Source organism: Oreochromis niloticus, linkage group LG7 (assembly GCF_001858045.2).
Source record: "Oreochromis niloticus isolate F11D_XX linkage group LG7, O_niloticus_UMD_NMBU, whole genome shotgun sequence".
Taxonomy (NCBI): domain Eukaryota; kingdom Metazoa; phylum Chordata; class Actinopteri; order Cichliformes; family Cichlidae; genus Oreochromis; species Oreochromis niloticus.
The window spans coordinates 37,787,305-37,806,278 of NC_031972.2; the positions used below are offsets into that span (position 1 = coordinate 37,787,305).

At 45.7% G+C, this 18,974-nt stretch overlaps 1 protein-coding gene across 1 annotated transcript; it reads right to left on the reverse strand.

The window, feature by feature from the left end:
* Nucleotides 1-364: 364 nt before the first annotated feature.
* Nucleotides 365-6,658, reverse strand: atp6v1b2 (ATPase H+ transporting V1 subunit B2). The gene is given in 15 exon segments (XM_003453633.5): nt 365-1,129; nt 1,429-1,558; nt 1,642-1,746; nt 1,899-1,981; nt 2,082-2,232; nt 2,315-2,438; nt 2,817-2,914; nt 3,072-3,173; nt 3,295-3,434; nt 4,126-4,203; nt 4,316-4,409; nt 4,493-4,591; nt 5,689-5,744; nt 6,494-6,545; nt 6,548-6,658. Coding segments are annotated over 15 exon segments (1,560 nt in total). The 3' UTR covers nt 365-992.
* Between the last annotated feature and the right edge of the window lie 12,316 nt (nt 6,659-18,974).

Here is an 18,974-nt window from a genome sequence, read left to right on the forward strand (position 1 = left end):
GTAGCCCATCCTTCTCTCACTCTGGCTGCAGCTGACGCAGGTATGTGGGAAAAAGACTCACCTGGGGAGCAGCTGGTAGCAGCGCTGGGCTGTCCTTGTGTAAACTTCCTCCCAGCTACCTGTGCTCACCTGGAGGTTGAGCTGAGCTGCGTTTGTGTGGATACTGGACCACATGTAGTGAGAGGAGTTTTCCTGAAGTAGATTCATGAGTTTAAGGATGTTTTTAAGCAGGTGTAGGTGTTTCCATGTCACACCATCCTGTGCATCCAGCCGTCCATCCACCACAACCCCCTCGCTGCTCAGACTCCTTCATGTTAACCCACAGCTGTGTTGATACACGGCATTAAACACACGACCGCTCAGGAATGATGACACAGCAGCTTTTATTTCAGACTGCACTTCAGGCACCAACAGGAAACATTCAGCGGCGACGCATGCAGTTTGTACATCCAGCAATGAGCACGCAGCGCCTACAAAGAACACAGACATTCATCATCACATCAAGGTTTTGGCACGAGAAGAAAAAGAAGAGAACACTGAATCTAAAGGAACCACAAGAACCGCACAGAACCTCACACCTGATTTAAAGACACAATAAAAATGGAATTTACACTTTTCTTTGGACGTGTTTGAATTATTATTTTGACCTTGATCAGAAGACATCAGCATTTCTAATGCGGCATGAAATGAGCATGACAGAACATCTGGATTCAACATCTGTCTCTGCTGAAGTTCTGCAGGTCCTCATAAAATAACCTCTGACGTTAAACTGACCACAGAGTGCAAAACATCATCATCGTCATCATCATCATAATCATCATGAACACGCTGATGTGCGGGCTCCTCCTCCTCGTCTCCTTCCTCTCTGAGTGGAAGCAGGACATGAAGGTCATGAGTGTGAGGACGTCACAGCATCACAACACTACACTGTACGAACACAGCGAGGGCAGGAAGCAGTGTGTGTGTGTGTGTGTGTGTGTGTGTGTGTGTGGTTAGTGTTTGGCCTCTCGAGGGTAGAACTCGGCCAGTGTGCTCTGGGGGATCCTCTTCAGCATCTCTTTGGGGAAGATCCTCATGAGCTGCCAGCCAATATCCAGAGTCTCAAACACGCTGCGGTTCTCGTAGGCACCTGAACACAAACACAGGGACAGGTGAACACCGGTGTCTGACATCACAGCGGTCTGATGTGGGTATCAAATGGACAAAGAGTCACATGACCCGTGAAATGCTCCTCCTTATGTGAGGGCACTCAGAGCCTGAAGCAGATAACCCGGGTTAACAGAGAAAGTTGATAACCATCATCATCGTACCTGTCATCTCTGACTGGGAGTTAGGACTTATTAAAGCAAATAGCTCAAAGAAAGCTGGATCTGTTCAACCTAGTTACATAAAGGTGAACAAACAAGCAAACAAAGAGTCCAACGGCACCTTGGGAGATGAAGTTTTTCTCAAACTTGGTGAGGAACTCCAGGTACAGCAGATCATCGGCTGTCAGAGCCTCCTCTCCCACTACTGCCTTCATGGCCTGGACATCCTTCCCTATAGCATAACAGGCATACTGCACACACACAGACACACACACACACACTTAGATTAAGCAGGAAGACAGGAGCGTGCAGCCTGGAGCAGGTGTGTACATACGAGCTGGTTGGAGACGTCGGAGTGGTCTCTGCGGGTCATTCCCTCCCCGATGGCGGACTTCATGAGACGGGAGAGAGACGGCAGCACATTGATGGGAGGATAGATCTGAGTGGAGGAAGACAGGGAGGATAGGTCAGGGTCACCTGATGGCTCTAACGTACACCAGAAGGACTGACAGAGCCTGGCATTCCTCTACCTGAGGCTGGCTACAGGGCTCAGAGCTCCACAGGTGATGTCTGAAGGCGGAGCTTTGTTACCTGTCTGTTGTGAAGCTGTCTGTCCACATAGATCTGTCCCTCAGTGATGTACCCGGTCAGGTCAGGGATGGGATGGGTGATGTCTGCGATAGATGAGAACTCACTGTGAAATCCACAAAATCCCAATCCTTTGTATGTGAGATGAGCACGTGTGTGTGTCTCTGTGTGTGGGTGTGTGTGTACCGTCGTTGGGCATGGTGAGGATGGGGATCTGGGTGATGGAGCCGCTGCGTCCCTCAACCCTGCCGGCTCTCTCGTAGATGGTTGCCAGATCGGTGTACATGTATCCGGGGAAACCTCGGCGTCCTGGCACCTCCTCTCTGGCTGCGGACACCTGGCGGCGGGGAGAAATCACGTGATCATTTCCAGTTTCCTGCAGCGATTTGGGGTTAAGTGAGAGTGAAAGAGCAGCTGACCTCTCTGAGTGCCTCTGCGTACGAGCTCATATCGGTGAGGATGACAAGCACGTGCTTCTCACACTGATAGGCCAAGTACTCGGCCGCCGTCAGTGCCAAGCGGGGGGTGATGATCCGCTCGATTCTGCAACACAATGGCCCGATAGCCTGTGAGTGTGGGCTGACCCCCGGTGCAGGTTAGCCTTAGCCATCACTAACTCTTAGAAGAACACACCTCGACCTGCAGACCACACCTGTGTGTACCTGCAACATTACAAAACTGCTGTTTGAGCGCCTGAAGGTGAACCCCCAAACACTTGACCCGCTCCCATGGCACATACAGCAAATCTGACATCATCTATGAAACACCTGGAAATCTGCCTTCCGCTCTGTCTGTCTGTGTGTATGTAAATGTCAGTGTGTCTGTGTGCATGTGTGTCTGTGTCTGTGTGTGTATGTAAATGTGTGTTTCTGTGTGTGCGTGCTTGTGTGTGTGAGCTTTGTTCTTAATGTTTTGTCCTACGTCGGGTCGTTGGCCAGGTTGAGGAACAAGCAGACATTGTCCATGGAGCCGTTCTCCTCGAAGTCCGACTTGAAGAACCTGGCTGTCTCCATGTTCACCTGAGGGCGGAGAGAAGATCACTGAGCTCTGTGAGTGAGTGTGTGGGGCAGCTTTAAGACATCAATAATTCGGGATTAATAAAGTATTCTGATTCTGATTCTGAAACTTGCTCTCATATTCAGAGGCTTCTGATGAGGAAGCAACTGAAGAACTCACCCCCATGGCGGCAAAAACAATGGCAAAGTTGTCCTCGCTGTAGTCCATCACGTCCTTGGACTTTTTCACCAAACCGGCCTGCCGGCAGATCTGAGCTGCAATCTGAGACAGAGGAAGAAGAAGAAGAGGGATCTGATTTCCTTTTCAGTCATTACATCCCAATAATGATGAGGAGGTGATGTGTTTACTGACCCTGCCCCCTCTCGGAGCCGGGTGCGAGTACCTCGTTGTGCGGCAGCCCAGCAGCAGAGAAGATGGGGATCTTCTGCCCTCTGGCGATGCTGTTCATGCCATCGATGGCAGAGATGCCGGTCTGGATCATCTCCTCAGGGTAAATGCGGCACTGAGGGTTTATGGGCTGGCCTGAGGAGAAAATGGTTACAAACACATGTATGAAGGAACAGAACACGTGATCCACTGCAGTGATAACTCCAAGATGTCAGACACAAGTACACTGAGATTCACAGGTGCGGTTTATGAGTACTCGAGTAAGTCAGCATGAAAGCTGAAAACTGAATCTATTTTTCTATTTCAAAACTACAATTTTTAGCAAAATAAAGTTCCTAAAGATTTAAACTCATCATGACCCGCAGCACAAGAGACTCCACCCACAAGTCTACATCCTAAAACGCATCCTTTAAATTTATTCTAATCACATTTTACTAAAAAACTCATAGAAAGAGGTTTTTATCGTTTCCCTCCTTCTGAAATCTGACTTTTCTCCGATTAATCCTCCAAACTTTTGAGTCTGTGGGTCGTTCTTTGACCTGAACCGCAGGTGAGTTCACGCTGTTCCACACTGAGGTGAGGTATTAATGAGAAGGTGGGCGTTACTGTGACTGCGAGTCAAACATACAGACAGAGCCTGATTTTGACCACGTGTGTCTCTATAAAACATTAAAACCGAGATCAGGTTAAATCTGCTGTCTTTTCTCTCATTTCTGACATTTTTCCTCCAAACAAGTCGAAGAAATTTTACTGCCTGTTCCAGACGTTTGCATCAGACTGCTGCATCAATCAGATCATGGCGAGTCTCCTTGGAGCAGAGACATACCCATGATGTCCAGGAAGTCTTCGGCCAGGACAGCGGGTCCTCGGTCGATGGGTTTACCCGACCCGTTAAACACACGACCTGCAAACACATAAACATGCCTCAGCACACATCTGGGGACCTCATCACACATTCAACAGCTGACGGGGATTTATGAGGACCTTTGTGAACCTCACTCTGTCACGTGACGTACCCAGCATGTCCTCTGAGACCGGCGTCCGTAATATGTCACCTGTGAACTCGCAGCTGGTCTTCTTGGCATCGATGCCTGAAGTCCCCTCAAACACCTGCAGAAGGCAAAGCAGAGGAGGAAACGGTTCATCGGGGTCCTTCTGGAAGTGCCCACATTGTGTCAGACTGATGTGAATACCTGCACCACAGCTTTGGAGCCGGTGACCTCCAGCACCTGGCCGCTCCTCCTGGTTCCATCCGGCAGCGTGAGGTGGACGATCTCGGCGTACCTCGGGAACTGTCGGTGTGAAGGGAGACCACGAGAGTTACCGACCTCCACCATACACGTGTCAGAAAACATAGCACAGTTCACCTGCAGTTTAGCAAATACATGCTCCGTTCCTCCTTAAAACCTACCGAACACCACCCAGTTCACCTGCAGCCCAGGGACGGTCTCCTCCACCCTGGGTGGGGACGTCATGAACTGACCCGTGGATCTGCTGCTTCAGTTCAGAACAGCTCACTTGGTTAAAATGACAATAAAGCCACTTGACTTGACTACAGAAACTCTTTGATAATACTAATAAATGTGAGCTGTGGAATGTCCAGTGGACGCAGAGCAGTAACATCATTTATCTGTGGAGCTCTGACCATCTTCCTCTGCAGTGTTAGCTAACATCTCCACTCAGCTGTGATTTAATCTCGTAAGATTTCCAGATGAGTGGTAACACTCTCTGAAGTAATGTCATTCTGAAGTTTTGGAAAACCTGCATAATTTCTGAGGATGATGTCACCTATCCATCTCTAATGGATTGCATTTATATAGCGCTTTTCTAGGCACCCAAAGCGCTTTACAATTCCACTATTCATTCACTCTCACATTCACACACTGATGGAGGCAAGCTACAGTTGTAGCCACAGCTGCCCTGCGGCAGACTGACAGAAGCGAGGCTGCCATATCGCGCCAACGGCCCCTCTGGCCATCACCAGTAGGCGGCGTGTCTTGCCCAAGGACACAACAACCGAGACTGTCCGAGCCGGGGCTCGAACCGGCAACCTTCCGATTACAAGACGAACTGCCAACTCTTGAGCCCCTAATGGCTGTAATAGCATCTTTAATATCCTGCTGTTTCAGCTGTGTTGGCAGTAATCTATAAAAATTAGCTTTAAGATGAAATGATGCATATTCTGCTCTTTTATCATCATTTATTGTAATTCAGAAAGGTCGATGTCACAAGTAAAGAGCTCAGGAAGCTGCTTTGAACCTCATCTTAACCAGGGAAAGTACATAAACGTGGTCGGAGGACGCTCCGCCTGCAGGATCTGCTGGTTTTATTGAGAGACGCTTAGTAAAGAGGACACTGAAACAAACAGCTGAGGAGGTTGTCCTCTTACCTTAACCTGGTCCAGGATCACCAGCGGCCCATTGACTCCAGACACAGTTTTGTAGGCTGAGGAGACAAAAACAGCACGAGTCAATACGGCGTGGGTGGAGCACAGGTGGAGCGCTGCACGGCTGCAGATCTCCACCATGTGAAAACTTCTTTTATAAGCTCAGAGTCTCCACCTGCTGGAAGTCACATGAACCACAGCCTGACGAGAGATAAGAGCCTTAGAGACTCTGCAGTGTGGAGAACCTAAATATAAATAAAGTCTGGATGTTTCTGTTCAACACGACCCTCTGAAGACCGTTTGCCTCACACTTTAAATCACATCACACTGAAAGAACGGGCGTAACGAGCTCACACACGTTCACCTGTGCAGGTGAGCCTCATCGCTAACACTTTAATCCTGCTCTAAACACTCAGTTTATCACGTCTGTGCTCCTCTCAGGCCTATGTGATGTCACAGAGAGGAGGCCCAGGATCAGACACAGGAGCATTATTCTGAACTGTGACTGTGAACTGCTGTGAAAGAGTGCAGAAATAGATATATCTGTGAGCTGTCAGGAACATTTTTAATGCTCTGTATGTAATTTACAAACCGACAAAAGCAACAGATTACAATGCCAGCACCTGAGAGTACTCCGACATTAAACCCATCAATAAATAAAATGCAGTTTTACTGAACAGCTCCATCAATCACTCTGATCATAATCAGCCTCCACCATCGCCTGGTTTATTCCATTAACCCTCATCCTCCTCCTCCTGCTGCGGACCTCAGTCTGCCTGATAATGATGATGATGATGGTGGGACTCACTGAGGCGCGGTTGGGAGATGTAATCCCGTTTCACGGCCATCACGTGCTCCCGGCGGCAGCGGTGGCGGAGGTGGGAGCGGCGGCCGGGGCTCTGCTCCCGCTGACGGCCGAGGACAGCTCGCTCATCGCCCCGTTCACCATCCCTCTGAGTGCCTTCATCGCCATGTTTCCCCGCAGCGGCGTCCGAGTCGTGACAGCAGCGGCGCATGCGCACGAAACATCAGCTGCATCAGAAAGCATGCCGAGGAATGTGGCTTTGGAAGCCCAGTGATGCCAAAACAACATTATAATAATAATGATGATGATGATGATGATGATGATTATTATTATTATTATTATTATTATTATTATTATTATTATACAATAATATACTAATGTGAATGAATAAAAGACAAGCTGATGTTTAAAAAATATTTTATTTAACTGAGCTTTCTTTGTCAATAAATTATTTTTGTAATAATAGTACACTTTTTTAATCTAAACCTCTCATTAGAATAAAAAAAATGTTATAATTATAATACATATAAATGTATGAATTTATAAGTTGAATTTGTTGTGAATGTTCTGTGATCCACACAAGCTCACACTCACCCACCTAAATCTTTAATAAGTGGTGTAGAAGGTTCTTACAGTAGCTTTAATTTGACATGGCCTGTTAAGTTCTCGTTAGTGATCACCATTGATGCTGGTAGTTTCTGTTTGGAGCATGAAAGGATTTATTTGAGCACTGATTGGAGGGACCAACACCCAGACCAACACTGTGGCTGCCCACAAGGATGAGCCAAACACCTTCTGTACAAAGGCCTGAAGATCAGATGAGACAAAGACTGAGCTGTTTGGACACGATGATAAGAGGTATATTTGGAGGAGTAAAGGTGAGGCTTCCAAACCTAAGAGCACTGAACCATCTGTCAAGCATGGTGGTGGTAGCATCATGCTCTGGGCTGTTTCGCTGTCAGTGGCTGGAATAATGAAGGAGGAGGACTGCCTTCAAATTCATCAACTTCACCTCAAATCAGCAGCTAGACGTTTGAAACTTGGACACTAAGGGTGTCCAAATTCATAGGCTGCATCCTCCTGAGGCCACATTTGTAGGCCGATTATGTTACAGCGACGCGACGAAGGCTGTCCAAATTCATAGACTCCTCCAAATGCGGCCGACAAATGCGTCCTCCTTTTCCCCAGATTTGAAAGATGGGTCGGATGTATCCTTCCTGGCCCACCATATCCCAGAATTCATAGCACAGCACAGCCAATTCCAGTTTCCAAGAATGGTGGCGGTTACTTAGTTTTAATATTACTCTTATTACTTTTTCTGGGTCACAAAATAAACTTTTAAGATATTTTCAGGCGAGAATGTAAGTGTGTAAACGTCAAATATCTGCTTGGTTTATCAAGCCATCACATATTTGCAAAAGTGCTCCGACTTTTTCTGAGACGTCTGTTACCCACCAGTTTGATAGCTAGCCAAGGTGAGAACAGCGAACTCCTGGCACATAGTTTTCAAATATATCGATAAAACTGAATTGAAATGAACTCTGCCAAGTATGGTCAGTATGGTCAGAAATCAGCCAGAAAATGTTTGGTCGACATGTAACTTGCTAAGAGACAAAGATATGTGTGCAGGTGGAACTCTGTGTAGATCAGAGAAAATCCAAAATAAAGTCAAACTTGTTCTTTAAAGTCAGTAAAGATGTTGGACAATCATTCCAACCTGGAAACATAGCCGCTCAAAGAAATCATTAAAAGCCCAAAATGACCCTGATGTTGATGAGTGGATGGAAACTTTGACCTCAGAACAGCTTCAGACTGTCTCACCCTGCTTTAAAAGTTAGCCTAAACTACATTTTGTCCAGTTTTACAGTCTTCACTCAGAATTTTAATATGATCACACAGACATATATTTCTTCATCAGACAGATGGATTATTACACAACAAATTATTAAATGATTTTATTTAAAGTGTGACACAATAAATGTTTCGGCACACACTGACAGCTTTCTTCTTCACAGACAGATGCAGAGATTTCTTCTACCTGTTCAGGTGCTGCAGCCACAGTTGTCATGGAACTGACTGTTTATGCACATGTTTGACCACCAGGGCGAGCTGGAGCATCAATGATGTAACCTGATGTCTTGACCTGTTGCTGTGGGAATCAAACCATCAACTTCGACATTTCCTGTGTTGTGTCTGCGTCTCTGAGCTGAGAACCCAGCGTATCCTCTGAAAACCTGAAACATGTCTGATGTCACTTCCTGAAAAACTGCTCTGTGGTGAACAGACCAGACGCGCAGCTGGCGGGGACTATTTTAGGTGGCGGGTGTATATGGGTCTCTTGGGGCAGGCGGTCAGAGTATGTAAGTGTGTTTCCTGTGTGTGACATCACAGTGGTGCTCACATCGCGGGGCAGAGTCTGAGTGTCAGGTGAATAATCCCAGCTAACTTCAGCCTGCTGTGTCTGAGTCTTGCTCACAGCATGTGCTTAGGCATGAAAATCGACGCGCTTAAACGTTTGTCAGTCTGACTGAAGGAAACATGAAAGTGACTCGAGTCCAAATTTGAACCTTTTTAATTTTAAAATTTTGTAAAACATTAAATTTAATGGAATTAGATGAGTACTAAATGTTCAGTTTAATGTGAGCACATTTTTCTTAATGATTGATTATTTGGACAAATTCAATTCAATTCAATTTTATTTTTGCAGCACCAAATCACAACAACAGTTGCCTCAAGGCGCTTTATATTGTAAGGTAGACCCTACAATAATACATACAGACAAAAACCCAACAATCATATGACCCCCTATGAGCAAGCACTTTGGCGACAGTGGGAAGGAAAAACTCCCTTTTAACGGGAAGAAACCTCCAGCAGAACCAGGCTCAGGGAGGGGCGGGGCCATCTGCTGCGACCGGTTGGGGTGAAAGAAGGAAAACAGGATGAAAGACATGCTGTGGAAGAGAGACAGAGATTAATAACAGATATGATTCAATGCAGAGAGGTCTATTAACACATAGTGAGTGAGAAAGGTGACTGAAGAAGAAATACCCAGTGCATCATGGGAATCCCCCAGCAGCCTACATCTATTGCAGCATAACTAAGGGAGGATTCAGTCTCACCTGATCCAGCCCTAACTATATGCTTTATCAAAAAGGAAAGTTTTAAGCCTAATCTTAAAAGTAGAGATGGTGTCTGTCTCCTGAATCCAAACTGGAAGCTGGTTCCACAGAAGAGGGGCCTGAAAACTGAAGGCTCTGCCTCCCATTCTACTTTTAAATACTCTAGGGACAGCAAGTAAGCCTGCAGTGTGAGAGCGAAGCGTTCTAATGGGGTGATATGATACTATAAGGTCATTAAGATAAGATGGGGTCTGATTATTTAAGACCTTGTATGTGAGGAACAGGATTTTGAATTCAGTTCTGGATTTAACAGGAAGCCAATGAAGGGAAGCCAAAACAGGAGAAATATGCTCTCTCTTTCTAGTCCCTGTCAGTACTCTTGCTGCAGCATTTTGGATTAACTGAAGACTTTTCAGGGAGTTTTTAGGACATCCTGATAATAATGAATTACAGTAGTTCAGCCTAGAAGTAATAAATGCATGAACTAGTTTTTCAGCGTCACTCTGGGACGGGATATTTCTAATTTTAGAGATGTTGCACAAATGGAAGAAAGCAGTCCTGCAAATTTGTTTAATATGTGTATTGAAGGATATATCTTGGTCAAAAATGACTCCAAGGTTCCTCACAGTATTACTGGAGGCCAAGGTAATGCCATCCAGAGTAAGAATCTGGTTAGATACCATATTTCTAAGATTTTCAGGGCCGAGTACAATAACCTCAGTTTTATCTGAATTTAGAAGCAGAAAATTAGAGATCATCCAGGTCTTTAAAACTTTCCTGAAGTTTAACTAACTGGTGTGTGTTATCTGGCTTCATGGATAGATAGAGTTGTGTGTCATCTGCATAGCAGTGAAAATGTATACTATGTCTTCTAATGATATTGCCTAAGGGAAGCATGTATAATGTAAACAGAATTGGTCCTAGCACTGAACCCTGTGAAACTCCATAATTAACGTCAGCGTGTGAAGAGGACTCTCCATTTACATGAACAAACTGGAGTCTATTAGATAGATATGATACAAACCACTGCAGCACAGTACCTGTAATACCTACAGCATGCTCTAATTGCTCTAATAGGATATTATGGTCAACAGTATCGAACGCTGCACTGAGGTCTAGCAGGACAAGCACAGAGATGAGTCCACTGTCAGAGGCCATAAGAAGATCATTTGTAAGCTTCACTAAAGCTGTTTCTGTGCTGTGATGAGCTCTGAAACCTGACTGAAACTCTTCAAATAAGAAAGTCTGCAGGTCTACATGTAATCGGTTTACTGTTCCAATACTTTTAGCCCTCACTGTACTTCCATCTGTGACTTCACCAACATGTAAGAATAACCAGGAAGTGTGAGTATGCCATCTGTAATAGTGTGGTAAGCACGCGAGCTGAGTTTTCCTCCTCTTTGTGTGTCCTTGAATTGCATCTGCAGATGATCTGTTAGCTGTTTGACAGCTACTCTTTCAAGAATTTTTGATATGAAAGGAAGGTTGGAGATTGGCCTGTAATTAGCTACAGCTACAGATGGCTTTTTAAGTAAGTACTGCAAGCTTGAAGGCCTGTGGTACATAGCTGATTATTAGAGAGAGGTTGATCATATTTAAGATTGAAGCATTAATTAATGGCAGCACTTCTTTGAGTCAAGTAATTACTGAAGTTAACTCAGAGAGATCAATTGGAGAAAAAGACTAGAGCCTCATAAATAAACCTTTAATTTTACATATTTCAGTTTAGTTTCTCTCAGATTTACTGCTTCATGTTTTTCAGTGTCCTCGTGTGTGAAAAATGAGTATTCTTAGAATAAACCACTGCTTCAGTTTCTTTGTGGTCGTCTCCTTCAGGGTCACTAAATCCTGCAAAGCCCTAAACTGTCCCTGATGCTCACGGAGGATTTATGCTTCAGCAGGAAAACTGTAATGTGATCTTTCACCTCCTGGGAATGCAGCGACACGTCAGGCCGACGCAGCTGCAGCTGCTGTCATTGGTCTGTTCAGCATGGTGAATTCCTGTTTTTGAATGTATCAATGAAAATAACATCATCATGTGAGTATGCGGAACAATAATCACAGCATGAACAGAAGGATTCCCAGACTCTTGAGGTCACTGAAACCATGCTGACAGCATGTTTGTCCTCCTGTTTCATTAAAGCAGATCCAGATGTGATTATCATGTGTTAAATGTTTCAGTGCTGTGACAGCACCTGGAGTGATTCATGTGTAGATGGAGCTCTGCAGGAAGTGCAGCAGGAGAATCTGTCCTGTCAGACTCTGCAGCGGTGCTGCAGGGTCAGAGGTCAAATGATGGACAACTTTATGCTCATTAGCTGGATTGACCGACAGCTAGACAGGCTCTCATCAGAGGAGTTAGAAGGACAAGAACACGTCAGACAATGCATGACCTCACAGAGGCGTCATGTGACATCTCTGAGGCACACGGTCAATAACACACTCAGCTGTCCCGCTGTGACAGCGCTGGCTGCGTGCAGCACTGTGTTCCTCCTCGTCTTTGTTAAAAAGCTGCTGAGTCCACACAAATAGGTTGTTGTGGTTTGTTCCTTTTTCTGTGCTTTGATTGGACGCTCAGAGCGTTAAAACTATCTGAGGTCACAAATCTGTGAACTTTGTTCAGAAATAAAGGCCCTTTACTCACACCAGCTCACAGCTTTCACTTTCCTCAAGCATCTCTCACACTCACAGATACCTGCTAATCAGTGACATCCAATCAAAACTCTCAGGTTTAGGGTGACCATATTTTGATTTCAAAAAAGAGGACACTTGGCTCAGTCATGAAGAACTTGCTTAAGGAAACATATTTAACATGATGCCTTCTCTGTGCAGTTAATGAATTGTGAAATAAAATATATCATATAGGCTTTTACAAGTCAACAAGTGCAAAAAAATAACTTAAAAGCCTCTGGAATTAAATAATGGTACAGAAATAATGCCTCATCTGCATAAGAAAAGTTACCAGTACTGGGCCGGTACGAAGGGAATTTCTTTTCCAGTTCATCTGAAAAGATGCACTTGCGCTTTGGGATCTTTTAAACATCATTAGGCGCGTTGCTGCGCGCTGTCTGTCCCGTCTGTGAGCGCAGAACAAGCAGTGTTGCCAACTCCTCAGTAAGGAAAATCGGTATTCGCTGTCCTGAAAGTCGCTAGAACTCGCTAAATGACGCCATCGCCTAATTTGCATAATTGGTCATGCCCACGTAGTTGTAACAAACGCTGTAGGAGAGAGAAATAACATTGTGGAAGAGACCTAAAGTGAGTAAAAAAAAACCACCCAAAAGTATTTAGAATATGTTTAGAACCACAAATTAATGTCTTTTATCAATTATTGTTTTTTTAATGTCACAATTCCAACCCTCCCCCTTTATCTGGACTTGGGACCGGCAAAAGTGACCCGAAATAGGCACTCTGGCGGAGTTACTTTGTGTCTGTGTGTGTGTCTGTGTGTCTTTTTAAGTAGTTTTAAACCTTGTGATCCATAAAAAGTAACAGTATAAGAAGAACATTTTTGACCATTAACAAACAAAAAGGACATAGCAAGCCTCACAGGACAGCTTCAGTCGAAATAAGATGTACAAGATGGACTTAAGGCTTTGCAAGGACATCCGATTTCTAAGTTTTCAATGATGGGAATGATGTATTTTAGTGCCTTGATTTATTTTAGACAAAGAAAATGTACATTTACTGCTGCGATTCATTTGCAGTTTGTATGCATAGGGGTGAATATCTCCTGCTCTGACATCAGCTAGGACTGCTCGGTGAGGACTACCCGCTGCCTGTGAGCGCTTTGGCACGGTCGAGGTGCTCACGGCAGCACCCGCTGCTTGTTGAGAATAAGAGCGATAGGTGCTTTCACGTCAAAAAGTCGTCATAAGTCTCCGATAACACCAGAAAAAGTTGCCAGATTTGTCGCTGGTTGTTTTTTAGAAAAAAAAAAAGTCGCTAAGGGAGTCTGAAACTCGCTAAATATAGCTAAGTTGGCAACACTGTGAACAAGCGCTCACAAAGCAGCAGTTCGGTGATGACGTCACACACATGGGTCCTCTGTCGGAATATAGGAAAACCCGGACATTTTTATCAATCTCAAAAATCCCCCCGGACGCCCCGGACAGAACGTGAAAAGTGGACATGTCCGGGGAAAAGAGGACGGTTGGTCACCCTACTCAGGTTTCACTCAGCAAATCTGAAGCTCTGCCTGGTCTGTTAATACAGTAACCTCACAGCAGCAATTTTATTGGTCATATGATGTAATTAAAAATGCTCCAAAAAGCTCCGAGAGCACAAACACGGTCCACAGGTCCAGTTCAGGTGAAGCTAGCAGAGAGCTAGCAGCTACAGCCACCTAGGTAATCATCCACCTGTCAGTCACAGAGGCCACGCCCCTAATAATGGAAACAGGTGAGTTATAGAAACATCCTTCTTCCATAAAGGTGTTATGAAGGTTTAAATTAACCACAGAGACCAATCAGTTTGTTACGGAGCCCCCCAAGTGACATGGGAGAGTTAGATCTCGCAAAACTAACTCGGGATCTCGCAAAACTTTTGCGAGATCTCGCAAAAAAAACTCGGGATCTCGCAAAACTTTTGCAAGATCTTGTGAGATCCCGAAAAAGTTGAATTCCAACAATGGCGGCAGCTACTTAGTTGTAATATTACTCTTTTTGGGTCACAAAATAAACTTTTAAGATATTTTAAGGCGTGAATGTAGCTGTGTAAACGTCAAATATCTGCTCGGTTTACAAGACATCACATATTTGAAAAAGTGCTTCGACGTTTTCGGAGATGTCTGACACCCACCATCTCGAAGCTAACGGGAGGTCGAGACCTACTACAGCCGGGGGGAACACCGCTCTCCCGGCACATCGTGCCTCGACCTCCCGGTCGGCTTCGAGCTGGCGGCCTCAACTTTTTGGGGATCTCGCAAAACTTTTGCAAGATCCCGAGTTTGTTTTGCGAGATCTTGCAAAAGTTTTGCAAGATTCCGAGTTTGTTTTGCGAGATCTCGCAAAAGTTCATCATAATTTTTTTTTCTCCCATGTCCCTTGCGGGGCTCCGTAGTTTGTGTATCAGGCTGTAAACATGTTTATTTCTGCTTTAAAGTTGTAGCATGGGGGCTAACTCACTGCTGCCTCTGCTGGATGTCACAGGAACTGCAGGTTCTTCACTGTCCCAAAGACAGCTGAACATTAGCTTTATGTTACAAATATCAGACTTGTTTCTTCATATCTGCTGCTGAGGAACATCCTGAGACTCAATCCAAACTTGCCCCCTTTAATCCTTTATATCAGGTTTAAACCTAGCTTTAAGCCTGATATAATATTAAACCCAGCTTTAAACCTGATATATTAAAGCCAGTTTTAAGCCTGACTCATTCATTGTTTAGCACAGCACTCAGATTACAGCTGCTGCGCTCGTGTCAACGTTTGAGAAGAGGAGCTGAACTCTGAGATAAGCACTCTTTTTTTAACTCCTTCATGAGGTGCTGAGGTATGGACTCCTGTGTTGGACGAGGGTCTCGTCTTTATTTCGAGCTCCTCAAAAACTCTTCCGTGGTCGCTTTTTATCAGCTTTTTATCAGCTTTTTATCAGCTTTGCTTAGGATCAGGAGTTCTTCCAGATGATGGGTCATGATACCTGAAGAGCAGAGGTGTGAGGAAGGCTGCTGAGTCTATGTCTGACTCCAGAGAGGAGCAGAAGAGGCAGGCGGGGGATGGGACAGGATGCAGTGATGGGGGTGGCAGCTCATTGTCCCAGGGGCAGGTTGGTCCATCAATCATTCATTCATTCCTCAGAGGAGCGCCTGCTGGGCCGTCACATTGCCGGGATCAGTGTGTTCATGTTAGATCACATGATGACCTCAGCACTTACTTCCTCTGTGTCCAGTTTAAACTTCGTGTATCATTTAGGGTAGCATGTTGGTGCGGTGGGTTGGCCTGTGAACACAGAGCTGTTATCACCTGGTGAAGCTGCGGTGAGGCGTCACTAAACTGTTCATGAGCCCCTGCTGGGAACCAGTGAGCCGTCCTGGGTTTCTGTGGGAGTCCCAGGACCTGAAGCCCTGTGTCATGGAAAATGTCCTCTAAGATAGCCAAACGAAACCTCGCTGTACTCACAGCTGACTGATTCTGATTCTTGGACCTCACTGGAGCAGCTTTGCATGATTTAGAGTCCAGAATAATCCTTCTTTATGATCCTCTGTCTAATACAAGCTCCTGAGCAAGGAGTCAGCTTCCTGTTCATGCTGACAGGCTTTTTAAATGCTCTTTTTTTTTTCTAAAGAGTGAATATTGGCCTTGAAAACAGTGAACACCTGACAGCAAACAATCAGACATTAATGGCCTGGAGGCCAACACAGTCACCTGACAGTATGGCTGCTGTCCTGTTAACGGCACTATCAAAGCCTCCAAGCTGGCTTAGCTCCAGGTTTGGTGTGCTGTTAAATTCAAGGACTGTGATTGGATGTTATTGATCAGCAGGTCTTTGGGTGCAGATTCTCATGTGAACACCTCCAAAAACAAGAATCAGCTTGTTTGTGGGCAGAACGCTAACACCAAAGCTCAAAGATACTGCCAAAACCAGTGAGTGGAGTCAGGAGAGAAGTCACTGAGAGTTGAGCTCACTGTATCTGTCATTTAAAAGTTATGTGCTTCAACCCTGAACTCTGACCTCTGACCTTAAGCATGGCTGCAGACACTGGGGAGCCTGATCTGGGGTCCTGCAGAACGGAAGAAAGAAACAGCTCCAGCTGCAGACTTGACCGGCAGCTGTTTCCTCCTCTGCGTCCAGCTGTCGATGACATCATTTCTCAGACACTTCATACACGCACACACACATACACACATACACAAATGCTGCTCAGCATGGTGTCTGAGGCTTCCATGCAGCCACTTACAGAAACCCTCAAAGGGGAAGTTTCTGACTTTCACAGTAAATTAGTCCAGGGGGTGATGGAACAGCTGGAGTTCGGCTGTTACGATTCCTCTGTTTCTGAGCTGTGACGAGCTCAGAGCAGCACAAACACTCACAGACGAGTTGATAAACTCACCTGAGCTCTGCCAGACGTCCTCGCTCTGCTGCAGTTTAATCTGCAGACGGCTGACAGAGGGAACGGGAGCCCACTTACCCCCTGAGTCCGAGGGAGGAGGTGTAGATGTTTAGACTCAAACTTTGGAAAAATGTCATGATCAAAGCCATGATCATCAGCTGTGAATTTAAAGAGCTGTGTAATAAACAGGATGAAGCTAAATCTCCACGTGCTGATGTTCTCCAGCTGTTTTCAATCTGCTCCTTGCGAGGCAGACACTCAGGGTTCAGGTGTTTTTTCTGCTCTTGGCTCTGTATGATGTCACACAGACAGGATATCCCTATATAGAGTGAGGTTTCCCCTCGCCTGCTACACCTGCTTTATGCCAGTGGCCTCACAAACGCCAGAAGTGACATCACAGTGGAAGATATGGATCTACGGTTGTGTCTGTCTTTGCCACCATCTCGGCGGTACGTGAGGAGCTCAGAGGTTACAGAGGTTCTGCCCTGCTGGAAACCTTCTGCAGAAAACTTCCGTAGAAACTTTACATCCAGTTTCTTTTTCTTCTCCTGGATCAACGCTGCTTCACTTATTGTGACATGCTCACGGGCCATGAAGCCCCACCAACCTAGGTTCAACCCTCTGTTTGTGAGGGGGAGCCAGTCAAAAGATAGGGGGAGGAGCTAAAACAGCTAGTTTAAGACAGGCTGCACTGAGGCCCAGGATCACATAAAAAAAGAGTTATTTTGGGCTGCGATCATGCAAAGCTGCCCTGAGGAGCCTGAGAGCGAACATGCATTCTGCTGTCAGTGATGAACACGCTGCGGCTGCTTGAGGTTTAGGAAAACATATTTTCTGTACCAAATTCCACATCTTTGACCTTTTTCAGTTTCACTTCTATATTTTCACCCACATGCACACTCAGACTTCCCAAATTAAACATTTGTCCTCTGCACGAGTCAGAGCACCAGCAGGATGAGCTCATCTCTGTGTGAGCAACCTTTAGGTTTATTTGCAGGTTTGTATCATGACACTCCATGCTGTTCTTTTTCTGGCTTTCAGTAAAAGTCAAAATGTGTTGCTTCCACATTTGACCTCAAATGTCTGGAAAGTTTTATTCATCTATTTAAAGTGACTGTCAGATTAAAGTGCACAGCTCCAGACTCTCTCACAGAGCAGCTGTGAATTATGAACACCTCAAAATAATTATCTCATTCTGGTTCTTGGTGTAGCTCTGGTTTAAAACAAGCTGTTTAGACTCCACCCTCTTAAACTCAACTTTCGTCTGATTGGCCGCCGCTCACAAACGGAAGCCGTGAGCAGCATGTGGGTGGAGCCTCTCCCTCTCCTAACAGCTGTGCCTTCCAGCTGTGAGCTGCTCTCTGAAGATGCTGGTTTGTCTTGTGGTTGAGTTAAACTTCAGCTCTGTTTGTCAGAGTAATCTGTAATCTGGAGTTTTTGGGATCTGCTGAAAGCTGCAGCTGGTAAAACAATGAGTTTGAGTGAGAAACCTCAGCAGATGTTTTCAGCCTGTTAGGATCCATCATGTCTGCTCTGTGGATCTGATCGAGAGCTTTAGTTTGAAATAGCAGCAGACACTTCCTTCACTGCACGTCCTCACCAAGCTCCAACACTTTCACCGTCTTCTTTCTCTGAGGAAGAAGTCAGAGAGCATGAGCACATCTGGAGGGGGGAGGATACACCGGAGTGTCCACTTTCATCAGCAGGAAGCGGGGTTACGGACCTGAAGCCCTGTAAGGGTTCAGGTCTGATTCCCGGGCCTGTTTGGCTGTAGCAGCTGAAACTCGAGCAGCTGTGCATCAGCAGAAGGATCACAGCGAGGCTCCCCAGGGCTCTGCAGGCCCGCATACCGCCGCTCAGTCGTAACCACAGAGGCTGCCTCCTACTGCAGCCCGCATCGTGAACCCGGTGACCCCGGGGACCGGGACCAGACACATATGTCTAACTCTACATGGTTGTGGGTGTGTGCTGAGCTTCCAGAGCGTCTCGGTGAGGAGGAAATCCCTCTTTTGTTTCCAAGGAAGTGGAGTGTGTGCTGTGTGTGAAGGAGGGTGAAGTGTGGCCGAGAGACGCTTGATAACGAGCTGCGCTCTGAGAAAGCAGCCATTTCCTCTGGCACAAGCAGGCACACTCAGTGAGGACGAGAGGCTTAATCTGAGTTATGTTAGACGATGGACACATGTTCATTACTGTGTTAGCACATCCTCATGAGCACAGCTTTAACAAACGCACACACACATGAGGACTCTTAAATATTTATTATTTACTGAACATTCAATGAATCGGTGTGATTCTGTCAGCAGGCTCAGGACCAGCT